The sequence below is a fragment of the Perca fluviatilis genome, chromosome 10 (assembly GCF_010015445.1).
Source record: "Perca fluviatilis chromosome 10, GENO_Pfluv_1.0, whole genome shotgun sequence".
NCBI lineage: Eukaryota > Metazoa > Chordata > Actinopteri > Perciformes > Percidae > Perca > Perca fluviatilis.
In genome coordinates this window covers 26,502,342-26,521,483 of record NC_053121.1, presented here as the reverse complement: position 1 = coordinate 26,521,483, position 19,142 = coordinate 26,502,342, and the positions used below count along the sequence as shown (strand labels likewise).

The following is a 19,142-nucleotide window of genomic DNA, read 5'->3' as shown; positions in this document are numbered from 1 at the left end:
TTAAAAAAAAGAGCAAACAGTTGCTTTATGGATGCCAATTACCTCCGCCTCAAATGAAAATTGACTTTTGTCAGCTGATGGGAAGGAGTGTAGTATATGCAGTTTACTATACTAGCCTATACCTCTTCTCTTATTGTGAAATTGGCATAATGTTTAATGAAATCACAATTATGTCTTTTTTCCCACTAGGACCAATTTAGACCCGTGGGATCAACACTCTGACTCCCAGATATGGGAAGCTCTTGAGAAGACACATATAAAAGAGATGGTAAGTGACAAGATGGTTCAACATCTTAACACATTATGCCAAATGATGCATTACTTGAATAGAATAAGCCCCCAACATTCATCCTTATGCCTCTGTACACCCCTTTGGCTTTCTTCAGATCAGCCAGCTGCCTCATTCGCTCCACTCAGAGGTGACAGAGAACGGAGAGAACTTCTCAGTGGGAGAACGACAGCTACTCTGTGTGGCCAGAGCTCTGCTGCGCAACAGCAAGGTGCTATAATACTGCTAGTTCACATTTACATGTGGAACATTGTTTGACATGGATAAGGATAGCAGCTCAAGTAAGAGATTCTCCTCAGTTTTATTAAAAGAAAACACAACCTCCCAATATCGTAGAATTGTCAGTGTGCATGTTTCCCTGCATGAGACAACACTGTCATCTAGTGGTACGCATCGGAACTGCATCTTAGCATGAACTCTGCATGAGCAGCATACAGTATATAATAGTGTGATGTTTTTCCTAATTTTGTGTTAATAATATTCTATAATGTTACATTCATACAGTAAACACAGGCACCATGACCATGTCTTTAATGTAATCTCCAGTTTGTTGTTTCTGTCTCAACTTTTTTGTTTTTATTTCTGTAACGTTTGCTGTTTTGTTTTTTTAGATTCTTATATTGGACGAGGCAACAGCAGCCATCGACAATGAGACAGATCGTCTCATCCAGAAGACCATTCGTTGTGCGTTTGGCAGCTGCACCACCCTCATCATTGCCCATCGTCTCAACACAGTGATGAGCTGCAGCAGGGTCATGGTTCTGGACAACGGCCAGGTGTGTATACAGTAAAGGCCACATGACTGATTGCCTGATTGCACCATACGGCCATATAGTTTGAGTCACATCAACAGCATCAACATTTCAGTGTAAAGTTCCTTTAAGAGAACCATTAGCATTGGTTACAGAAACTTGAGTCATTCACCAAAGCGTAACAAGGCTGCATGAGGTCAATATTTTTCAGACATTAAAAGTCTTTTCATACGCTTTAAATAACTTGGGTTGCAATATTCTTCGAGAAAATAATATGCCTTGATTTTTGTTCTCTCTACAAAGTTAATGGAAGGATTTAGTTGAACCTCTGATTGTATATGTTCTATGCTGGTACTGATCACTGTTTTATTCTTTTCATTCTCATAGATTTTGGAGTTTGACAGTCCCGCTGCCTTGCTGGCAGATGAAAACTCAAGATTTAGAGCCCTGATAGAAGCATCAGAAAACCAAAGCAGATAAAAGACTGTGGAGTTGAACTTTGGATGTGAGCGGTGACGCCTCAAAATGTTCAGTGGAATACCTGAAATGCACAAAAAAAAAACACAATGGACTCAGTCCTGCCTTGGTGTGAAAGTGATGTGTTAAAAAAAATACAGAGGCTATTGTGATGACTGATTATTTCCAAACCAAAGACCCAGGGACCACATTTCTGAAGGACACATCAAATCTCACTATGCAAAGGGAGATGTAACAGACTCCTGCTCTTTGCTGAGTTATTTGGTACTGAAACAGAGCATTGACTCTGACAATAGCACTTTATAATTGAAGTAGACATGTGGGGCTTCCTTTTTCTCTTGAGGCCAGCTGATCAGTGAGATTAGTTTTAGTAATTATTTCCATAACTAAGACCTCAGAGTGCAGGAATTTACTGTTTTATTATTAGTTAGTATTACTTTTTTGTATGATTATTCAATACAGTATACCTTACAGTATACCTTAAAAAATCACCTAATAATCTATTTTCATTATGCACTTTCCAGAACATGCTAAAATATTTCAATGGTTTTCTTTTTATGTTATATGCATCTAGTTTGATGTTATAATGCAGTAATTTCAGTGAATCATTGCAGATGCAATATGTGCCTAGAGCTGTAAACATTTTCAGGTCATACTGTATAATTGAGTTAGCCATGTAAGTATGCTTTTTTGCAGACTGCATGCAAGTACCGTGTTCTTGAATGAGCCGAAGTTTCCTCTAAATCCAAATGCTGGAGTTGAAAATATGCACATTTTATACAGATGGCAATGTATTTTTTTTTTTTTTTTTTACCAGCAAGGTAATTCTGGTGTTGAGCAAAGTACGTTATGCAGTTGCAATTCGGTTTTAAACCATGGTACAGTATGTAATGTGCAACAAAGCTGAAACTGATCAGCATAAGATGTGTCTTCAAATGTGTTTTTACAAATGTTGGGGATTATAAACTTCTGCCTTATAATCAAGTTTGTGCTGAACAATCATGGAGAGTGCAATATATTTCTATTGCATTGATACATTTTCAGGATTGCCTTTGTACACTTGAGATTGTAATCTTTATTTTAAATGTTGGATTTTTGTTATTAAGGTACTTGTTTTTCAATAAATAAATAAAAAAAATGTAGTATGCTGATGTCCAGTCTTAGCTATTTTACATGTTAAAGGGGAACTCTGTACACATCAAAGACGGTACAGGTCTCGGAAATGTACTACTGCATATGTTAAAAAAATAGTATAAAGCCTTCTGTGGCTTAAGACACGTACAGTAAGGTGCTGCACACACACTTGTTCCACAGCTGACAATGTGCTAGCTCATTATGTACACTGTCACTGTGTGGAAACTGATCAAACTGGTCAGCTGTTAGCAAACAACATAAATTCCTTACCAAGGTAGGAAAATTGTTGGCATTCTTGAAGCTGCACATGAGTGAAAGGGAATACTATATGTATTTGTATTAACAAAACTTAAAGGACTACACAACACAAAGAATTACACTGTATGTTTGTGAGAGAGAGAGAGAGAGAGATAAACAAACAGGACCTCAGTCAATACTTATCCTACTCAGACCCCCTACTGATTATATTACAGTCAGCAGCTCATCTACTTGCAGATACCTGCTTTCTATACTGTATGTTCAAGGATGTGTGCGTGTTTAGTAGCCTATGCATGTGCTGGTTTGTTTGTGAGAAAAAATGTTTGGTATACACTTGAGTGTTAATAGATTTTTGCTGCTTATTTGTCATTCTACCTGTCTTTCTCTGAGTTTTAACAAATAAGAATAATAATTACAAGTAGACGTTACAGATTGTAGACATCTGTTAATTCTTTCCTGGGAAAAACGGGTTAAACCCAGTTAAGCCTCGGTCCAGCGTTTTTACTCTTCCACTTTCTTTAACACAAATGTCTACAGTTTTCCTTTGCTAAAACACCTTTTGCTGTAATGTATTTTAATTAAACACGTTCATTTAGGAATATGCACCATACCTAAATATTAAAGCTACTAAGATTAATGTATGTTTGTATATAAAAAGTGTATAGCCTATACACTTGCATACGTACATACACACATGTACACAAACAGCTCTATGAGGATTGTAAACAGTAACATAATAGGGCAATGCAAAAGTTCAAATGGTGCTGGAATAAGAATTAAATTATAATAATTATTATTATTATATTATTATTATAACAGGTTGCTTATCTATATCCAGAGTAGGCTATATTGTTGATGTTTACGATTGTATGATATATAATTTAGTTGAAAGCTGGATGCAATTCAATGTCACAGAAGCACATTTTTGTAAACATTACAGCATGTGTTAATTAATGTCTATAAATTGTTGTGTTACAGAAATCATTACAACTCAAAAAAGCAAGGGTCCTACAACAAGTGCGTTGTTTTCTTCATTACCTTTATTTTGAAGTTCGGGGATAAAGCCTTACCGGAAGTGTGTTTCGTTGTTGTAGCTCGGTTGGGCTGCTGGGGAGGAGGAAAGCTCTGGCTGTGATGCCGCTGGATGATGGCTGCTTTCGGGATCCTAAGTTACGAACACCGGCCATTAAAGCGGCCCCGACTCGGCCCTCCGGACGTTTATCCTCAAGATCCAAAGCAAAAAGAGGTCAGATTTTACGATGTGCAAACTGAAAGTCCAGGAATAATGTTTTGTGGAAGGAAATTTTCAGCCAAGAAGCTGTTCAAGCTCACATAAGCTAGCCTGTTTAGCAAGCCCTCTAACGTTTGACGATTTGGGCCTAGCAATAACAATGAACAGCACCTAGTTGTCAGCTTACTTGCAAAACAACCGGTTCGTTAGACACCAGAGTTTGCTAAGCTAGCTAGCTCATCGGCTTGTGGATGAGCTAGCTTTGATATAAACTGCAACCAATATTTCACGTTGGCTTTGTGATGAAAAACGAAATGCGTTTGCGTTTTAGATTGTGCGGGGCTGGTAATTGTTTGTTCGCTTGATGTTTTGATCCAACGAGTTAACGTAAGCTAAACCAGCACAGCTAACCTTCAAGACCTGCAAGCTATAACGTTACATTAATTTAAGATAAATGATCTGTGCTTAGTTTTAAGATTGGACTTTGGCCTAGCTGAGCAGTGCTGTTGGATCCTGATCTATTATTAACCTAGGATAATCTATTGGTGTATCACAATCAGAATGAGATTAATTTCTAAAATAACATGCATGGAATTTTCCTTCGTGTGTTTGTGCATACAATACATATGAAAACGGAGGAAAAAAACAATAGTGCAAAGTACCTCAACAGCTAAGCACATAAATATATAAACTTAAAATATTACAGTTAAAAATATGTAAGACTCTATAACACCTATGTACAATATAACTATTTTAAGGCTGTATGGTTTTGTGCAAGGTGTAAAAAAATAATAATAATCTGGATGTGCAAAAGTTCACAGTATATACAACATCCGCAATGGTCAGGCATAATAGTCCAGTATGTGTGTAAATGTACCGTGTAGCCTAGTTACTGTAGGTGGCTGGAGAGTACACTCTGTAGATGGAAAACTGACTGCTTTCCCTCTGGGGTATTGCTACTGCAAAATCTCTGATAATGACTTGTAGAGCTGTAACAATTCAAAATTTTGCAGTACAATTAATTGTCTCAGAAATGATTAACAATATAATTGTCTCTTACGGTCACATTTTTTAAATATTTATTTATCACTTTTTCAAACAAATTAAAGTTTTGAATGATACCTCTTTTGATTATATCACTGTTATGTGACCCAGATAATAGTAATACATATTATATACTAATAGTAATAAATAATTAAAGCTATACAGGTACACAGCCTATGAAGTAAACCACGCCTCTTTATTATCATAAAACATTGTATTTTTTCTTCTTAAATGAACATAAAATTGACATTAAAACATTTATCGCTATCAATAAAAAACAATGCATTAATCATTAACAAAAAAAACGATTCAGTTAAATTATGAGTACAAAAATTAGTCACTTTTGGCAAAACTATGTGGCCTCACTGCTTCTTTAGTTATGTTTTTTTTTAAATTGTATCTCACCTTTGTCATTGTTGCTATGAACATGTATAGGGACATGTGCCAACAACCAACAAAAAGCATAGCTTTAGCTCTACAGTCTGACCAATAATCACATACTTAATTACAATTTGGCATATCCAAACAAAATCAACAAATAGCATCAACAATTATGTTAATTTATTTTCCTCGTGTCAGCAAACCCAAATAAGCCCAGATGCTGATTTTCTGAAAATACCAGTAGCTGGTCTGGGATCAGAAAATATGAGATATTTTAGATCGACACTATCAACTTTGCATTAATGCTTTTTATTATCTATACGTTTGCACTGTCATATGTTTGTTTCAGGATGAGTTGACTGCACTGAATGTGAAACAAGGATTCAATAACCAACCAGCTGTGTCTGGTGATGAACATGGCAGTGCCAAAAATGTCAATTTCAACCCTGCGAAGGTAAATGACTCTTGGCACTTTAGCTCAGGTTCTACCCTGCATGCTACTTGTTGTATTTTTGTGTGATTGATTTGGCAATCATACATGTTTCCCTCAATGCTTTACAGATCAGTTCAAACTTTAGCAGCATCATTGCAGAGAAGCTGCGTTACAACACGTTTCCAGACACAGGGAAACGTAAGCCGCAGGTCAACCAGAAGGATAATTTCTGGCTTGTCACAGCAAGGTCACAGAGCTCCATCAATAATTGGTTCACGGATTTAGCGGGGACTAAACCTCTGACACAGCTTGCTAAAAAGGTAAGACCCTGCTGCGAGTCTCTAAAAGAGTCTATACATGATGTTTTCTTTATGTTGGTTTAACTGGCAGTATAATGGCTGGAGAAGGCATCTACTTTGTACTACATTGGCTTCACCCGCTGCGCTGTGCTTGGGTTGGCCATTTAATCAGTGTGATTCTTTTCACATCAGTCTTGTGCATGTTTTTTTTTTTTCCCATGCTGATTTCTACTATTTACAGTTGGAAAGGATTTGATTTTTAGGCTGACCAAAACATTTTTCACTCATGTCCACAAGAAAGGAAATGGATTCCCCATTCCAAGCATTTGGTTTGTTAGAGTAAAATCAATCCTAGCCTTCAGCTGTATGATTGATTACCAATACTGATAAGATATAAATACTAATGAAAATAAGATGTTTGGTTTTGTCTGTCATGAGGTAATTAAGTGGCTGTCAAAATAAGATTTATTCTATAATAATGTCAACGTTAACATTGTGTTGAACGTTAGCATGTTGAATTCACAGCTGAGTGTTAGCATGTTACCATTCCAAATGCTACCATGCTATCCTGCTAATGTTACAAGGCTAAGCTACATACAGTTGAGCCTGACCGTACATCTCAGACTGAGGAAAGTAGCTTTTCAACGTGTAATGAGCATTAATACAGCCTCATAGGGCCGCTAATGTTGCTATGTACTTCAACTTTTTTGAAAGCTGATATTGCCCGATACTCATAGAATGCAGCTATATCGGTGCATGTTTTGCGTCGTCAGCTTACAAATTTAGCTTTACTTATTATTGTCTGGCAAGGTTCGATAGCTGTTTACTGCATAGGACCACCTGGAAGTAGCTAACAAATTAGGTGTGGAGGATCCTGATGTGTATGTCACCACTCAGAAAGTGTACGTGTCAGTTCTATAAAAGCCAAGAAGAGAGCGAGTGGCCACGGTGATAAAACAGTCCCCAAACAGTGCAGAACTCTCTTGGACAATTCAATTGAACATCACTAAACAAGAACGATTCAGAAAAGGTAAGTAAATGCAGTGTGTTTTATTTCCTTGTTAAAACAACCCAACTGATGCTTCTGTTTTAAACACAGCTATTGTTTGTCTTGTTTGGGTTTATTGATCCAAAACACAATTAATGCCATTGTTTGGCAGTGGAAACAGGTTTTATTGCTGTGTGTTAATTTTTTTAACTTGGAAATCTATTATTCATAGATTGTCTGGTGAGGTGCTTTTTAAAAAAAATTCTCTAACAACAAATTGGTTCCTCTTGGTGTGCTCTTACAAGTGGCAGCAAATAGATCTTGAATTTTAAATACATCAGGTTAAATCGAAGGTGAGCTTTCTATTCATAAATGTGTAAAAGCCCTTTATCTTTTACAATTACACTGTAGTTTGTGTATTCCTGCTTGCATTGGTACATATATATTTCATTGTTTTGTCTACTACAATGAACAATGTTTTCTAACTGTGTTTAGTAATGACTTTGACGCATCACTTTTCCAGAAGCACACCGGTTCCAGGTTGCTCCTCAGCTACTTCTTCAGACCACAGAAGAAATTACATCAGGAAAACATAAGAGATGTTTATTTGAAAATGTGGATTTCATGCATTCAATTATACCAGTGCATTTATTTTTAAAACAGAACAGGCACTGTTGGGAAGGAACTCTCGTGTAATTATTGTATTGAAACAGACTTCTGAAACTTTTTTATTTACATAAATTAGAAGTAGAAGAAGTAATGTGCACCCAATGCATATGGTTTATCCCATGGTTCTATTTAGCATCTTGGACTGTACTTGTCTATCACATTGTTAGCTGTTTAGAACAAGTTTTTAGCAGTACTCTTGTGACACTTAAACATTTTTAATGAAAGATTATGATGATTCTGTCAGTTAGTTGTTCTTGCCGTTTGTGTTGTTTTTGGAAATATTCTTGGTGTGTTTGCATTGTTTCCACATTACTAACGCACATGAAATGTCGTTGTCACAGGTTCCAATCTTTAGCAAAAAGGAGGAGGTTTTTGGATACTTGGCCAAGTACTCAGTCCCTGTCATGCGTTCAGCATGGATGATCAAGATGACCTGTGCGTATCACGCAGCCATCACAGAAACTAAAGTCAAGAAGAGGCATGTGATTGATCCTTGTATAGGTAAGCAAGGGTTGTTGGTTAATGTTGTGGGTGGGGGTGGTTGTTTGTTTTGTTTAATGTGTTCTTTTTTGATATGAAAAATTTGGTATGAAAAAATTGATATGAAAAATAATAGGCTTTATTCTGTGGTATGATAAGATTTCTTTGAGTAGAATATCTTCTGCCGTTCATTCAATTTCTGTTGCTTTAAGGTGCATTTTTGCGTTTGTGTGTGTAGAATGGACTCAGATTATTACAAAGTACCTGTGGGAGCAGCTTCAGAAGGTGGCCGAGTTTTACAGACAGTTTCCCAGTCAAGGCTGCAGCTCACCCCTACCAGCCACCCCCGCAGATGTGGAAACGGCCATGAAGCAGTGGGAATACAACGAGAAGCTAGCCATGTTCATGTTTCAGGTCCGTTAAAATGTACAGTGTAATATGCACAATACCATTTTTTTCCAGTAACACAGTGGTGTAATGCGCTACAATGGATCTTAGCTAATTAAATGAGGTACTAAATAGTGTTAGAGGGATTAATTGAGAAATTGAGACAAAGCAATGATTATTTTTATTAGTAATTTATTTAGTAATAAATAACATAATCACATTTATATTTGGGAAGAGGAGGAAAGGAATTAGAAATGGATTACCTTTTCTAATTAAGTTCTCCATCACTGCTTCTGCGTACTTTTACCTACCATATTCCCCTAAGTGAAGAAGGAGATCACTGCAATTTCAATTAATGAATCCATCTTGTGTTAAACAATGTAACTATTGTTTCATCTACTTGATATTAAGATGCCCTTGTGTTTGGTTTCTGTGTTCAGGATGGGATGTTAGACAGACACGAGTTCCTGACATGGGTGCTGGAGTGTTTCGAGAAGGTCCGACCTGGTGAAGATGAGCTTCTCAGACTTCTCCTGCCGCTTTTACTACAGGTATACCCCCGCTATCCACTTACTCATCAGCTCAACCGTTCTACCCCAGCCTCACATCATCACTCATGCTTTGATGGATTGCTTTTGGGAAACATGCAGTCCTACTTAACATTCATACAGCTATACACAATCACCCACACACTTGGTGTTATGACAGGCTTCTACAGCTGTCAACAATTTATCATGAACCAGTTGTGTGTTGTGGTCCACACAGCACTTAGGTGGTGTTGACCTTTGCTGGCAGAGGCCCACCGGGGCCCACAGCACCTCATTTTGTTTCTGTTTCCAAAGTTGACTGATGTTAATGGACACTGAGTGCTGTGCGTAATGCCGTGAATCTCTCTTCCATCCTGCAGTACTCAGGGGAATTTGTACAGTCGGCCTACTTGTCACGGAGACTGGCTTACTTCTGCACACGCCGCCTCAACCTGTTGCTAAGCGACGGGAGCCTGGGCCCCGGCACAGGAGGGCATCCAGCCCATGGCATGTTGACGCAGCAAGGTAACGCCCTGCCCCCTACCCCGACCTCGCAGCCGACGGGAGGGAACCAGCCCCAGACAGCGTTCACGGACTTCTACATCTGCCCTCAGCACAGGCCTCTGGTGTTCGGGCTCAGCTGCATGCTACAGGTATTCAGTGTTCATTTTGACTGATGCATAATTGGAATACATTGAATATGAAATGTAAGACGAGACTTCAAATTCTTTACTTACTAATATATATTATATATTTTTCTTTCTTTTCTGTTATTTGTGTCTTGTTATTGTCGCCTCAGAGCATAGTATTGTGTTGTCCCAGTGCTCTGGTGTGGCATTACTCTCTGACAGACAGCAGAAATAAAACTGGTTCACCTCTGGACCTCCTGCCCATCGCTCCGTCCAGCTTACCAATGCCAGGGGGGAATACTGCCTTCACACAGCAGGTACCTTCATCCCTGCAAACTGTAAGGTTTTTTTTTTCTCCCATTTGTTGATTAGTTTTTTTTTGAAAAGCAGGCTTTCCCATCACCTTCTCAGTGTTTTGCTATTTAGAGCCAGTGAATGAAAGGAAAAAAAAAAAAAATATATATATATATGTGTGTGTGTATATATATATATATATATATATATATATATATATATATAACACACACACACACACACACACACACACATAAATATATATATATATATATATATATATATATATGTATATATATATATATATATATATATATATATATATATGTATATATATATTAAATATATGTATATATATATATATGTATATATATATATATGTATGTATGTATGTATATATGTGTGTATGTATGTATGTGTGTAATATATATATATATATATATATATATATATATATATATTGTATATATGTATATATATATATATATATATATATATATATATATATATATATATATATATATGTGTGTGTGTGTGTGTGTGTGTGTGTGTGTGTATATGTATATGTGTGTATATATGTGTGTGTGTGTGTGTATATATGTGTGTGTGTGTATATATATGTATATGTGTATATATATGTATATATATATGTATATATATGTGTATGTATATATGTATATGTGTATGTATATATGTATATGTGTATGTATATATGTATATGTGTATGTATATATGTATATGTATGTGTGTATATATATATGTGTATATGTATATGTGTGTATATATGTATGTATGTACGTACATACATGTATGTATGTACATACACACACACACACACACACACACACACACACACACACACACACACTACTTAAAATCTGATTTAAATTGTGTTAAATACTTACTCCAGGATTCCTAGCTGCTTTCAAACTTCAAATATGACTCACATGAAGGAGACTGTAGTTTCACAAAGAAATCTCAACTCAAACGCTAGTAGTGAGAATGTTTTTGCCATGTTATGATATGGTTAACTTTCTTTTTTTAAATGTCTCTTACATTTCTGCTGAATGCATTCAAGAGGACTTGTAAATGTGTTTACAGCCCATGGGCATTTTCTCATTCATTGTTTTTATGTGAGGTGTCAGGATAATGTTCTCTTGTTGTTCTTTCACCACAGGTCCGTACAAAGTTGAGAGAAATCGAGGAGCAAGTTAAGGAGCGAGGCCAGGCAGTAGAGTTCAGGTGGTCGTTTGACAAGTGTCAGGAGACCACAGCAGGTTAGAAAAGAGTTTATTTATCTCTGCAGAGACCTGTTTCCACAGCATACAACAAGGTCAGTGTATGAGGTGATTTCTGTGATCTGTTGCCAGGGTTCACCATTGGGAGGGTTCTCCACACCCTGGAGGTTTTAGACAACCACAGCTTTGAGAAGTCTGACTTTAACAACTCACTGGATTCCCTGTACAACCGAATATTTGGGTCAGGTCAGAGTAAAGATGGCCATGAGGTAAGGATCGATTCCCCTCACCTCTATATTTTTTTATCATGTAAAACTGTAAACCCTGAGATTGAAAAGTGGGAGTTGTGGAATGGACATGGTTGTACCTGAGCGGAATGGAAGGAAGGCGGGAAGTAGAAGGAAGAAAGAAATGGAGGGGGGTTTTTTTTTTTTTGTTGTTGATATGGCCTTGGTGTCCTCACGTGTAGCTGAGGGCCCCAAAAACACGCTCCTAGTGAAAATATGATATGGTTACAAGGGGACTTGTCGAGTCTCTGATTCGACTGGTGGTCTTGACTATAGCCCTGAACATCAACCTTTGACATTAGTCTGCACAGTGCTTGAGTTTTACAAATCAGCAGACCGCTATTGTATATAATAAATATTCTCAAATCCATAAGTTTCTTTTCTTGCTTCGACATGACTTGAAGACCCATCGCACCCTCAAACATTGCATTAACATCTAAAATGACTGCATAATTCATATTTTGTGGTGTTTTTTTTTGTAGCATCTGTGGACAAACTTGAAGCCGAATGAACGCGTTGAATGAGGAAAGCTTGTAAACAGGTTTTCTACATTTAGCACTCAAAGACTGCTTGCTGTGTGTCTGGTGTGTATTTGCTTGCAGAGGTGTGGTGAGTCGGAGGTGGTGGACGAGAAGGGCTCTGTGTCATCCGGCTCCCTCTCAGCTGCCACGCTACCAATCTTTCAGGATGTACTGCTACAGTTTCTCGATACTCAGGCCCCCACACTGAGTGAGCCTCTTTCTGTTTTTTTTTTCTACATTTCCTGCAGCTGTGATTCTCAGATATGTTAATCTTGATCTGATATTAAAGGGACTTTATATCCTTTTGTCTTTGCCTCTTATTTAATGATTTGGCAAAGGGAAACCTGGTATTAAATTATTCAAATCCCCTTTCCCCTATGCAGCGGAGCCTGGGAACGAAAGTGAACGAGTGGAGTTCTCCAACCTGGTCCTGCTCTTCTGCGAGCTCATCCGTCACGACGTCTTTTCCCACAACATCTACATGTGCACTCTCATTTCCCGTGGTGACCTGGCTTCTGACTCCCATCTGCAGCGCCCACGCTCCCCCAGTGATGAGCCCTCCGATGAATCAGAGCGCAAGGAGCAGGACGCAGGCAGCAGTGTCAAGATGGAGGCATGTTGGAGGCATCTGTTGTTGGTGTTGATGAGTCATTTGTGCAACAGGAAAAAGTAACAGCGTGGCGTAAAAGGGTAACATGATGTTATTGCTTGTTTAACAGGATACCGGTCTGTCGGAGTCGATGGAAATCGATCACAACTCCAGTGCTAATTTTGATGAGGTACACACAACATTGTATTTCCTTCCATAGTGCATGCATAAATATTATTTGGAATCAAGTTGTATTTATTTATTAGGAGTACAATCTAGAGCTGGTCAATATATCGATATCGTGATATGAGACTAAATCACGATATCGTGATATGAGACTAAATATCGTCGTATTTTGGATATCGTAATATCGTAATATGGCTAAGTGGTGTCTTTTCCTGGTTTTAAAGGCTGCTTTACCGTAAAGTGATGTCATTTTCTGAACTTACCAGACTGTTGTAACTGTTCTATTATTTGCCCTTACCCACTTAGTCATTATATCCACATTACTGATGATTATTTATCAAAAATCTCATTGTGTAAATATTTTGTGAAAGCACCACTAGTCAACGCTACAATATGGTTGCGGTATCGGTATTTGGTCCAAAATATCGTGATATTTGATTTTCTCCTTTTCGCCCAGCCCTAGTACAATCGCCTTTTTTAAAATGTGCCTCATGTGCTCTTGTGTGAAGTCATTTCATTTGCCTTGCAGATGTTCTCTCCTCCGATGCACTGTGAGTCTAAGGGCAGCCCCTCTCCTGAGAAGCCAGCCCCAGAGCAGGACAGCAAGGCCGGCTGTAAGGACAAGGGCATGGACCCTGCTTTCCCTCAACTGTATGAGCAACCTCGCCACATTCAGTATGCCACTCACTTCCCCATTCCTCAGGTAAGAGAATTCGCAGCTTTTAAAAAGAAATCCCAGAAAAAACAACTTGTGGTTTGTTATGAATCAGTTTCCGTACAGCTTGTCTACCCTGAATGCATATCAGCTTTTTTGTTTTGTTTTTAGTCTTATCTCACATGCGTCTGACAGAACAGATATGCATATATTTCAATCAATACACAGGCCCCCGATTTAACTACGCAGGCTGTTAAGACATTGTGTTAGAATCTACAAGATTCTGTATCTGAAAGTTTTGACCAGAAGTCTGGTAAAGCTACAGACTTTTGTGCATGTACTGGACAATAATCTTAATTTCTAGAATAATAATGCCTACTAAATTGTTTAGATCCAGCCTGGATTGTTAAAGTATTAGAGCTCAAGCTATTAGTCATTTAGTCTTTAGTTAATCAACAATAAATCTATCAACTATTGTAATATTTTAAGTACTTTCTCAGGCAAACATTTTTAATAAAAAATGACCTATTTCCAGCCTCTTGTGAGCGATTTACTGCTTTTCTTTTTTTTATGTTGTAGTAAGCTGAATAGTTTGGGGTTTTGGGCTGTTGTTGAAAGGCACCACCTTGTCCTTTTGAAAATTGTGGGCATTTTCACAATTTTCTAACATTTTATAAAAAACGATGGCTTAAAGTTAATATTTTTAAAGCATACTTATGTTGAATGTCCCCAGTTTAGTTTTCTTATTAATTGTATGTTTTCTAAAGGAGGCTATATTGTTACTGCTGAAAACACAGCATTCAAAACTGGATTTAAACTAAAATTAGAGGGAAAAGTCTGTTCTCGTAGCTTAACAATTTTGTGGAATTTGTTCCTCAAACCCTCTGTCTGGCCCAAATGTGTTTTTGTCTTGCTATGCTGCTCAGGTTATCAGGTGCATCAAGTTTATGAGGATCTCATTTGTCTCTTTTGTCATTGCCTTCAGGAGGAGAGCGCCAGCCACGAGTGCAACCAGCGGTTAGTGGTCCTCTACGGTGTGGGCAAACTGAGAGATGAGGCGCGACACACCATCAAGAAAATTACCAAAGACATCTTGAAGGTGCTGAACCGCAAAAGCACAGCAGAAACAGGTAACGGCTTTTGACTGATAACTTTATGTCCTTGTATTTCCCCATTTACTTAGGTTTTACATTACCTTAGCTGAAGGCAAGCAGTTTGTCAGGCAGGAAACTGCCATTTAAGATTACGTTTCAGTTTCATTTCACCTACTTTTTATGTTTAATAATGAAAATGTTGTCAGTGAAATTGCTTTGACGTTTTTTTTTCCCCCTCAGTTTATTGACTGGATTTTTTTTTCCTGCGTCTCTCTGCAGAAAAAACACATGAAAGAGATAATGTTTTACCAGACGGCAGTTTGGAACGCAGGAGCTTTATCATGCTTGGATGTTTGTGAAACATCGTTCACATGCAGGCACTGTGGCCATTCCAGCTGTTATCATCTCAATAACTCTCCTTCTTTGAATACATTTCATTTGTTTTCCCTTTTACTTTGCCCTCACTTAAGAGAACAAGCTTTTTTTTTCGTTCTTTATCGACCCCTTAGGGGCTTGCATCACTCAAATCTTCTTTCCACCCAATTTCTTTCTGCTAACAGCCCTCATCTGTTCACAGCCACTTTATCTCAGATACACATGACCTTATTAAGGTGATTGAAGGTTTCAGAGATATAATTGCATAGATTGGAGTGTTTTGTGTCACCTTATCACATTCCTGTGAACCGATGATAACCTTCAGCTCACAGTGATGTTTAATTTAAATAAAATGCACCACCAAGTGCCTTTCCAGGAGCGTCTTTTGCACTGACACTTAAGCCTCGCATGAGGCTGGAAATAAGATAACAGACCATTTGACTTAACTCGATTTCACGACTGGCCTGTTTGGCAGACTGGAAAGAATACCGCTGACCAGCTATGAGTTGCTGCTCCCTTTCTTATTTTCTGTTCTCTTTCCCACATACGCAGGAGGGGAGGAAGGACAAAAGAGGAAGAGGAGTAAGCCGGAGGCCTTTCCCACTGCGGAAGATATCTTCTCCAAATTCCAGCACCTCTCCCACTTTGACCAGCACCAAGTCACCTCCCAGGTTAGACCGGGAAACCTCATTCTTTTGTGTCTTAATGTGTCTCGTTTCAGAGTATGTAGGAATAAGTTCCTTATTTTGGGACCGGCCACAGGGTTTAATAAAGCTGCTGTAGGTAAGATTGTGAAGATCCAGGACTTTGCTAACAAATTTGAACATCGACAACTTCTCAGTCCCTCCCCCCTTTCTGCTGCAGCCCAAACCGTCTCCTAAGCCCCTCCCACACAAGGGAGTTTGACAGAACTGCCGGCATGTCAGATAGACAACATTTTCAATAACTAAACACTAACCCAATGTTAACTTTACTCACCAACAGTAAAACGATGCTAACTAGAAGGCTAGCGTTAGCCATTTCAGCATCATATCTGACCGACCACTGTGCTAATGTTACTATCATCCTCACCAACGTAGCTTTGTGGACTTTTGACTACTAATAACCAAGTGAAAGATAAATCATTCATCATAATTATGTTACCTGTCGAGAAGAAATGTTGCTACATCTGCATCGTTCTTCAGATCTTTAAAATCCCGGAGCTCACGCCACCTCTGAAAAGCCTCTCCAATATTCACCGGAGTTTTGGGAAACCTTTCTGCAGCTCGTGCGCACGGAGGGGGGAAGGGAGAACCCTATTATATGCGTGTGCGTGCATGAGCAGTGATTGACAATTCGCTTTGCCAATCGCAGTACAGGCTGTAGGTGGTGCCAGAGGAGCTGGATTTTTTTTATATTACATAATTCATGTAGTTCTACTGGAACATAGGGTCAGTTTCAGCAAATGTGACAGAAAGTTAGTTAGTTTTATAAGACTTACCTACTGCATCTTTAATGCAAATAACTTTAGCAGCCTAAAACGGAAGACCTCCCAAGGTGACTCATTTGAATGCAAATGTGATTTGAATATATTTTGATTTCTCTTGTGAGGTGTCTGAATACAATTTGAATACATAATGCGCTTAGGTGACTGTCACTTAAAAAAGCAGCAGAACATAATGTATTTAGATTTCTCGGTAGAACGGAGAATGTACTTGATCCTGAATTCAATTCTGCTGATAATACAATTATTAACACTGCGATTGAAAAAGAGTGCTCAATTTCATTAGTTTTTTTAAGTGCCTTTAATTCAAATATAGCTAACAACATCCCAGGGTGAGGTCTTTAGGGAACAATACAGATTTAACAGTTATTTCTTATGTATAAGAGAACAACTTTCCAATAGCATTATGGTTGTTTTAGTACCAATATTTGTATTAAAGGAATAATATGTCATTGTATTTGAGTAAGATCAGAGAGATATTTCCAGTATTATGACTGTAAGACACACTTTTGGTTGTTTTTGCCTTCATTTGTCCTGTTTGCCTCCCTCAAACAGAATTCTGACATAATATTTTGCCATTGCTTATTGGAGCTCCGCTGAGTGGCAACATGTTGTTGTGTGTTGCAGCCCAGTGTCAGGACCAAGGCTGTTAACATTGTTTTTTTGCATGTCAATGATCTCTGAAATGTTTAATGTGTGCAGGTCTCCAGAAATGTGCTGGAACAGATCACCAGCTTTGCCTTAGGGATGTCTTACCACCTGCCTCTCGTCCAGCACATTCAGTTCATCTTTGACCTCATGGAGTACTCCCTCAACATTAGTGGCCTCATAGACTTTGCTATTCAGGTATGGACAACTTCATCACTAATGTTATTTACCAATTAGACGGTGTGTGTGTGTGTGTGTGTGTGTGTGTGTGTGTGTGTGTGTGTGTGTGTGTGTGTGTGTGTGCGTGTGCGTGTGTTAAACTGACTTTGTTTGCATTTGTTAAACCTGCTAACACTGGAACTCTTGTTAAAGGGAAAGACAGATAAAGTTCAGGTATAAAGTGTGAGCTACAGTGTCAGCGTAAAGCTGTTTCAACCAAGATAACTTTCAAAGCATCACGATACTGGTGATATAACGAGACCATGCTGCTGAAGTGATCTGTGTAAACAGAGCCATATGGTTCTGCATAGCTCCTCTCTCTGTCAGCCTGTCAATGCCCATGTGAATCCCCCCTTTTAATAAGCTTGTGTTTTTCCATTGTTCTGCATTTATTTGTTTTTAGCTTCTGAATGAGTTGAGTCTGGTGGAAGCCGAGCTGCTGCTGAAGTCGTCCAGCCTGGTGGGCACCTACACCACCAGCCTGTGTCTGTGTATTGTTGCTGTGCTGAGGAGGTACCACTCCTGCCTCATTCTCAATCCTGAGCAGACTGCGCAAGTTTTTGATGGGTATGTCACTTTGATGTTTGTAAATCGAGAACCTACAAATCTCCGTCATGCTTGGATTTTTAATTGGTGGCCTAAATCTGGACTGGTATGGTTTGCTGAGATTAAATTCCAACCCTAAAGGGATGTTTACCAGGGTAAAGAAGTGAGTTAGTCTTATAATTAAAGTAGTAAAAATGATGTTTTGGGTTTTAACGGCAAATTAAAGAATTGTTGGTGGTTTGCTCTCTCTCAGCCTCATACTATTATCTTTAATGAGGATTTTTATTGTCACAGGATTGCTGACATGGCACTTAGTTCCTGAATTGAGTACCACTACGAGTTGTTTGTGATGCTGGTCATTTTAGCTGGTTCTACTGTTGCAATTTAAACTCATTTTGGATTAAAGCATTAGCTAAATGCCCCAAGTGTTAAAGATAAAGACAAAGCATCTAATTAAAGTAAATGTAATTAAATGTAAAAGTAGTGCTTATACAAAAAAAAGACCGTCTTTAGCCGGGAGCTGACTGTAGCTCCATACTTAGCGTATAGACATGAGTGTTATCAGTCTTCTCATCAATCTCTCAACAAAAAGGCGAATAAGTGTATCTCAAAATGTCTGCCTTTTCCTTTAAAGCATGTAGCTGAAGGAGTCTCAGTTGAATCATGTGTGTAAATGTGTTCTCAGGTTGCGCATCGTGGTGAAATCAGGTGTGAACCCGGCAGACTGTTCCTCTGCTGAGCGTTGTATCTTGGCCTACCTGTATGACCTCTACACCTCCTGCAGTCACCTCAAGAATAAGTTTGGCGAGATCTTCAGGTAGAAATAAATCTTTGCTTATTTGAAAATGAACATTTTCCATTGCATTAACATAAATGCATGTTTAGCTCTGCTTCAGAACCTTTTTGGACTAATCCCTCGAGGATAGAGGTCTATTTTCTGGACAAGGGAATGTGTCAAATAGTGAATCATACTAGAATCCTAACATGTATACACGCTATACATTATTTATAATATTTGCAATCCCAGTG

General features: G+C 38.3%; 2 protein-coding genes across 4 annotated transcripts in view; both read left to right on the top strand.

Moving 5' to 3' along the window:
• wu:fb13g09 (multidrug resistance-associated protein 5) overlaps nt 1–2,669 on the top strand; it is a 50,484-nt gene extending 47,815 nt beyond the window's left edge. For all 3 annotated transcript variants that reach the window (XM_039813382.1, XM_039813383.1, XM_039813381.1), the window contains 4 exons: nt 190–268; nt 387–500; nt 901–1,065; nt 1,429–2,669. In XM_039813382.1, coding sequence (XP_039669316.1) covers nt 190–268; nt 387–500; nt 901–1,065; nt 1,429–1,521 — 451 coding nt within the window. In that variant the 3' untranslated portion in view covers nt 1,522–2,669. The remainder of the gene's footprint in view (nt 1–189; nt 269–386; nt 501–900; nt 1,066–1,428) is intronic.
• Nucleotides 2,670–4,004: 1,335 nt separating this feature from the next.
• The window catches only part of med12 (mediator complex subunit 12), a 30,308-nt gene continuing 15,170 nt past the window's right edge, over nt 4,005–19,142 (top strand). Inside the window, exons 1-19 of the mRNA XM_039813379.1 lie at nt 4,005–4,156; nt 5,916–6,020; nt 6,128–6,319; nt 8,297–8,456; nt 8,674–8,849; nt 9,263–9,373; nt 9,730–10,002; nt 10,149–10,295; nt 11,450–11,549; nt 11,643–11,827; nt 12,328–12,526; nt 12,702–12,931; nt 13,038–13,097; nt 13,623–13,796; nt 14,734–14,878; nt 15,770–15,888; nt 17,403–17,546; nt 17,971–18,134; nt 18,799–18,930. Of these exons, the coding sequence (XP_039669313.1) occupies nt 4,055–4,156; nt 5,916–6,020; nt 6,128–6,319; nt 8,297–8,456; nt 8,674–8,849; nt 9,263–9,373; nt 9,730–10,002; nt 10,149–10,295; nt 11,450–11,549; nt 11,643–11,827; nt 12,328–12,526; nt 12,702–12,931; nt 13,038–13,097; nt 13,623–13,796; nt 14,734–14,878; nt 15,770–15,888; nt 17,403–17,546; nt 17,971–18,134; nt 18,799–18,930 (2,918 nt within the window). The 5' untranslated portion in view covers nt 4,005–4,054. The remainder of the gene's footprint in view (nt 4,157–5,915; nt 6,021–6,127; nt 6,320–8,296; nt 8,457–8,673; nt 8,850–9,262; nt 9,374–9,729; nt 10,003–10,148; nt 10,296–11,449; nt 11,550–11,642; nt 11,828–12,327; nt 12,527–12,701; nt 12,932–13,037; nt 13,098–13,622; nt 13,797–14,733; nt 14,879–15,769; nt 15,889–17,402; nt 17,547–17,970; nt 18,135–18,798; nt 18,931–19,142) is intronic.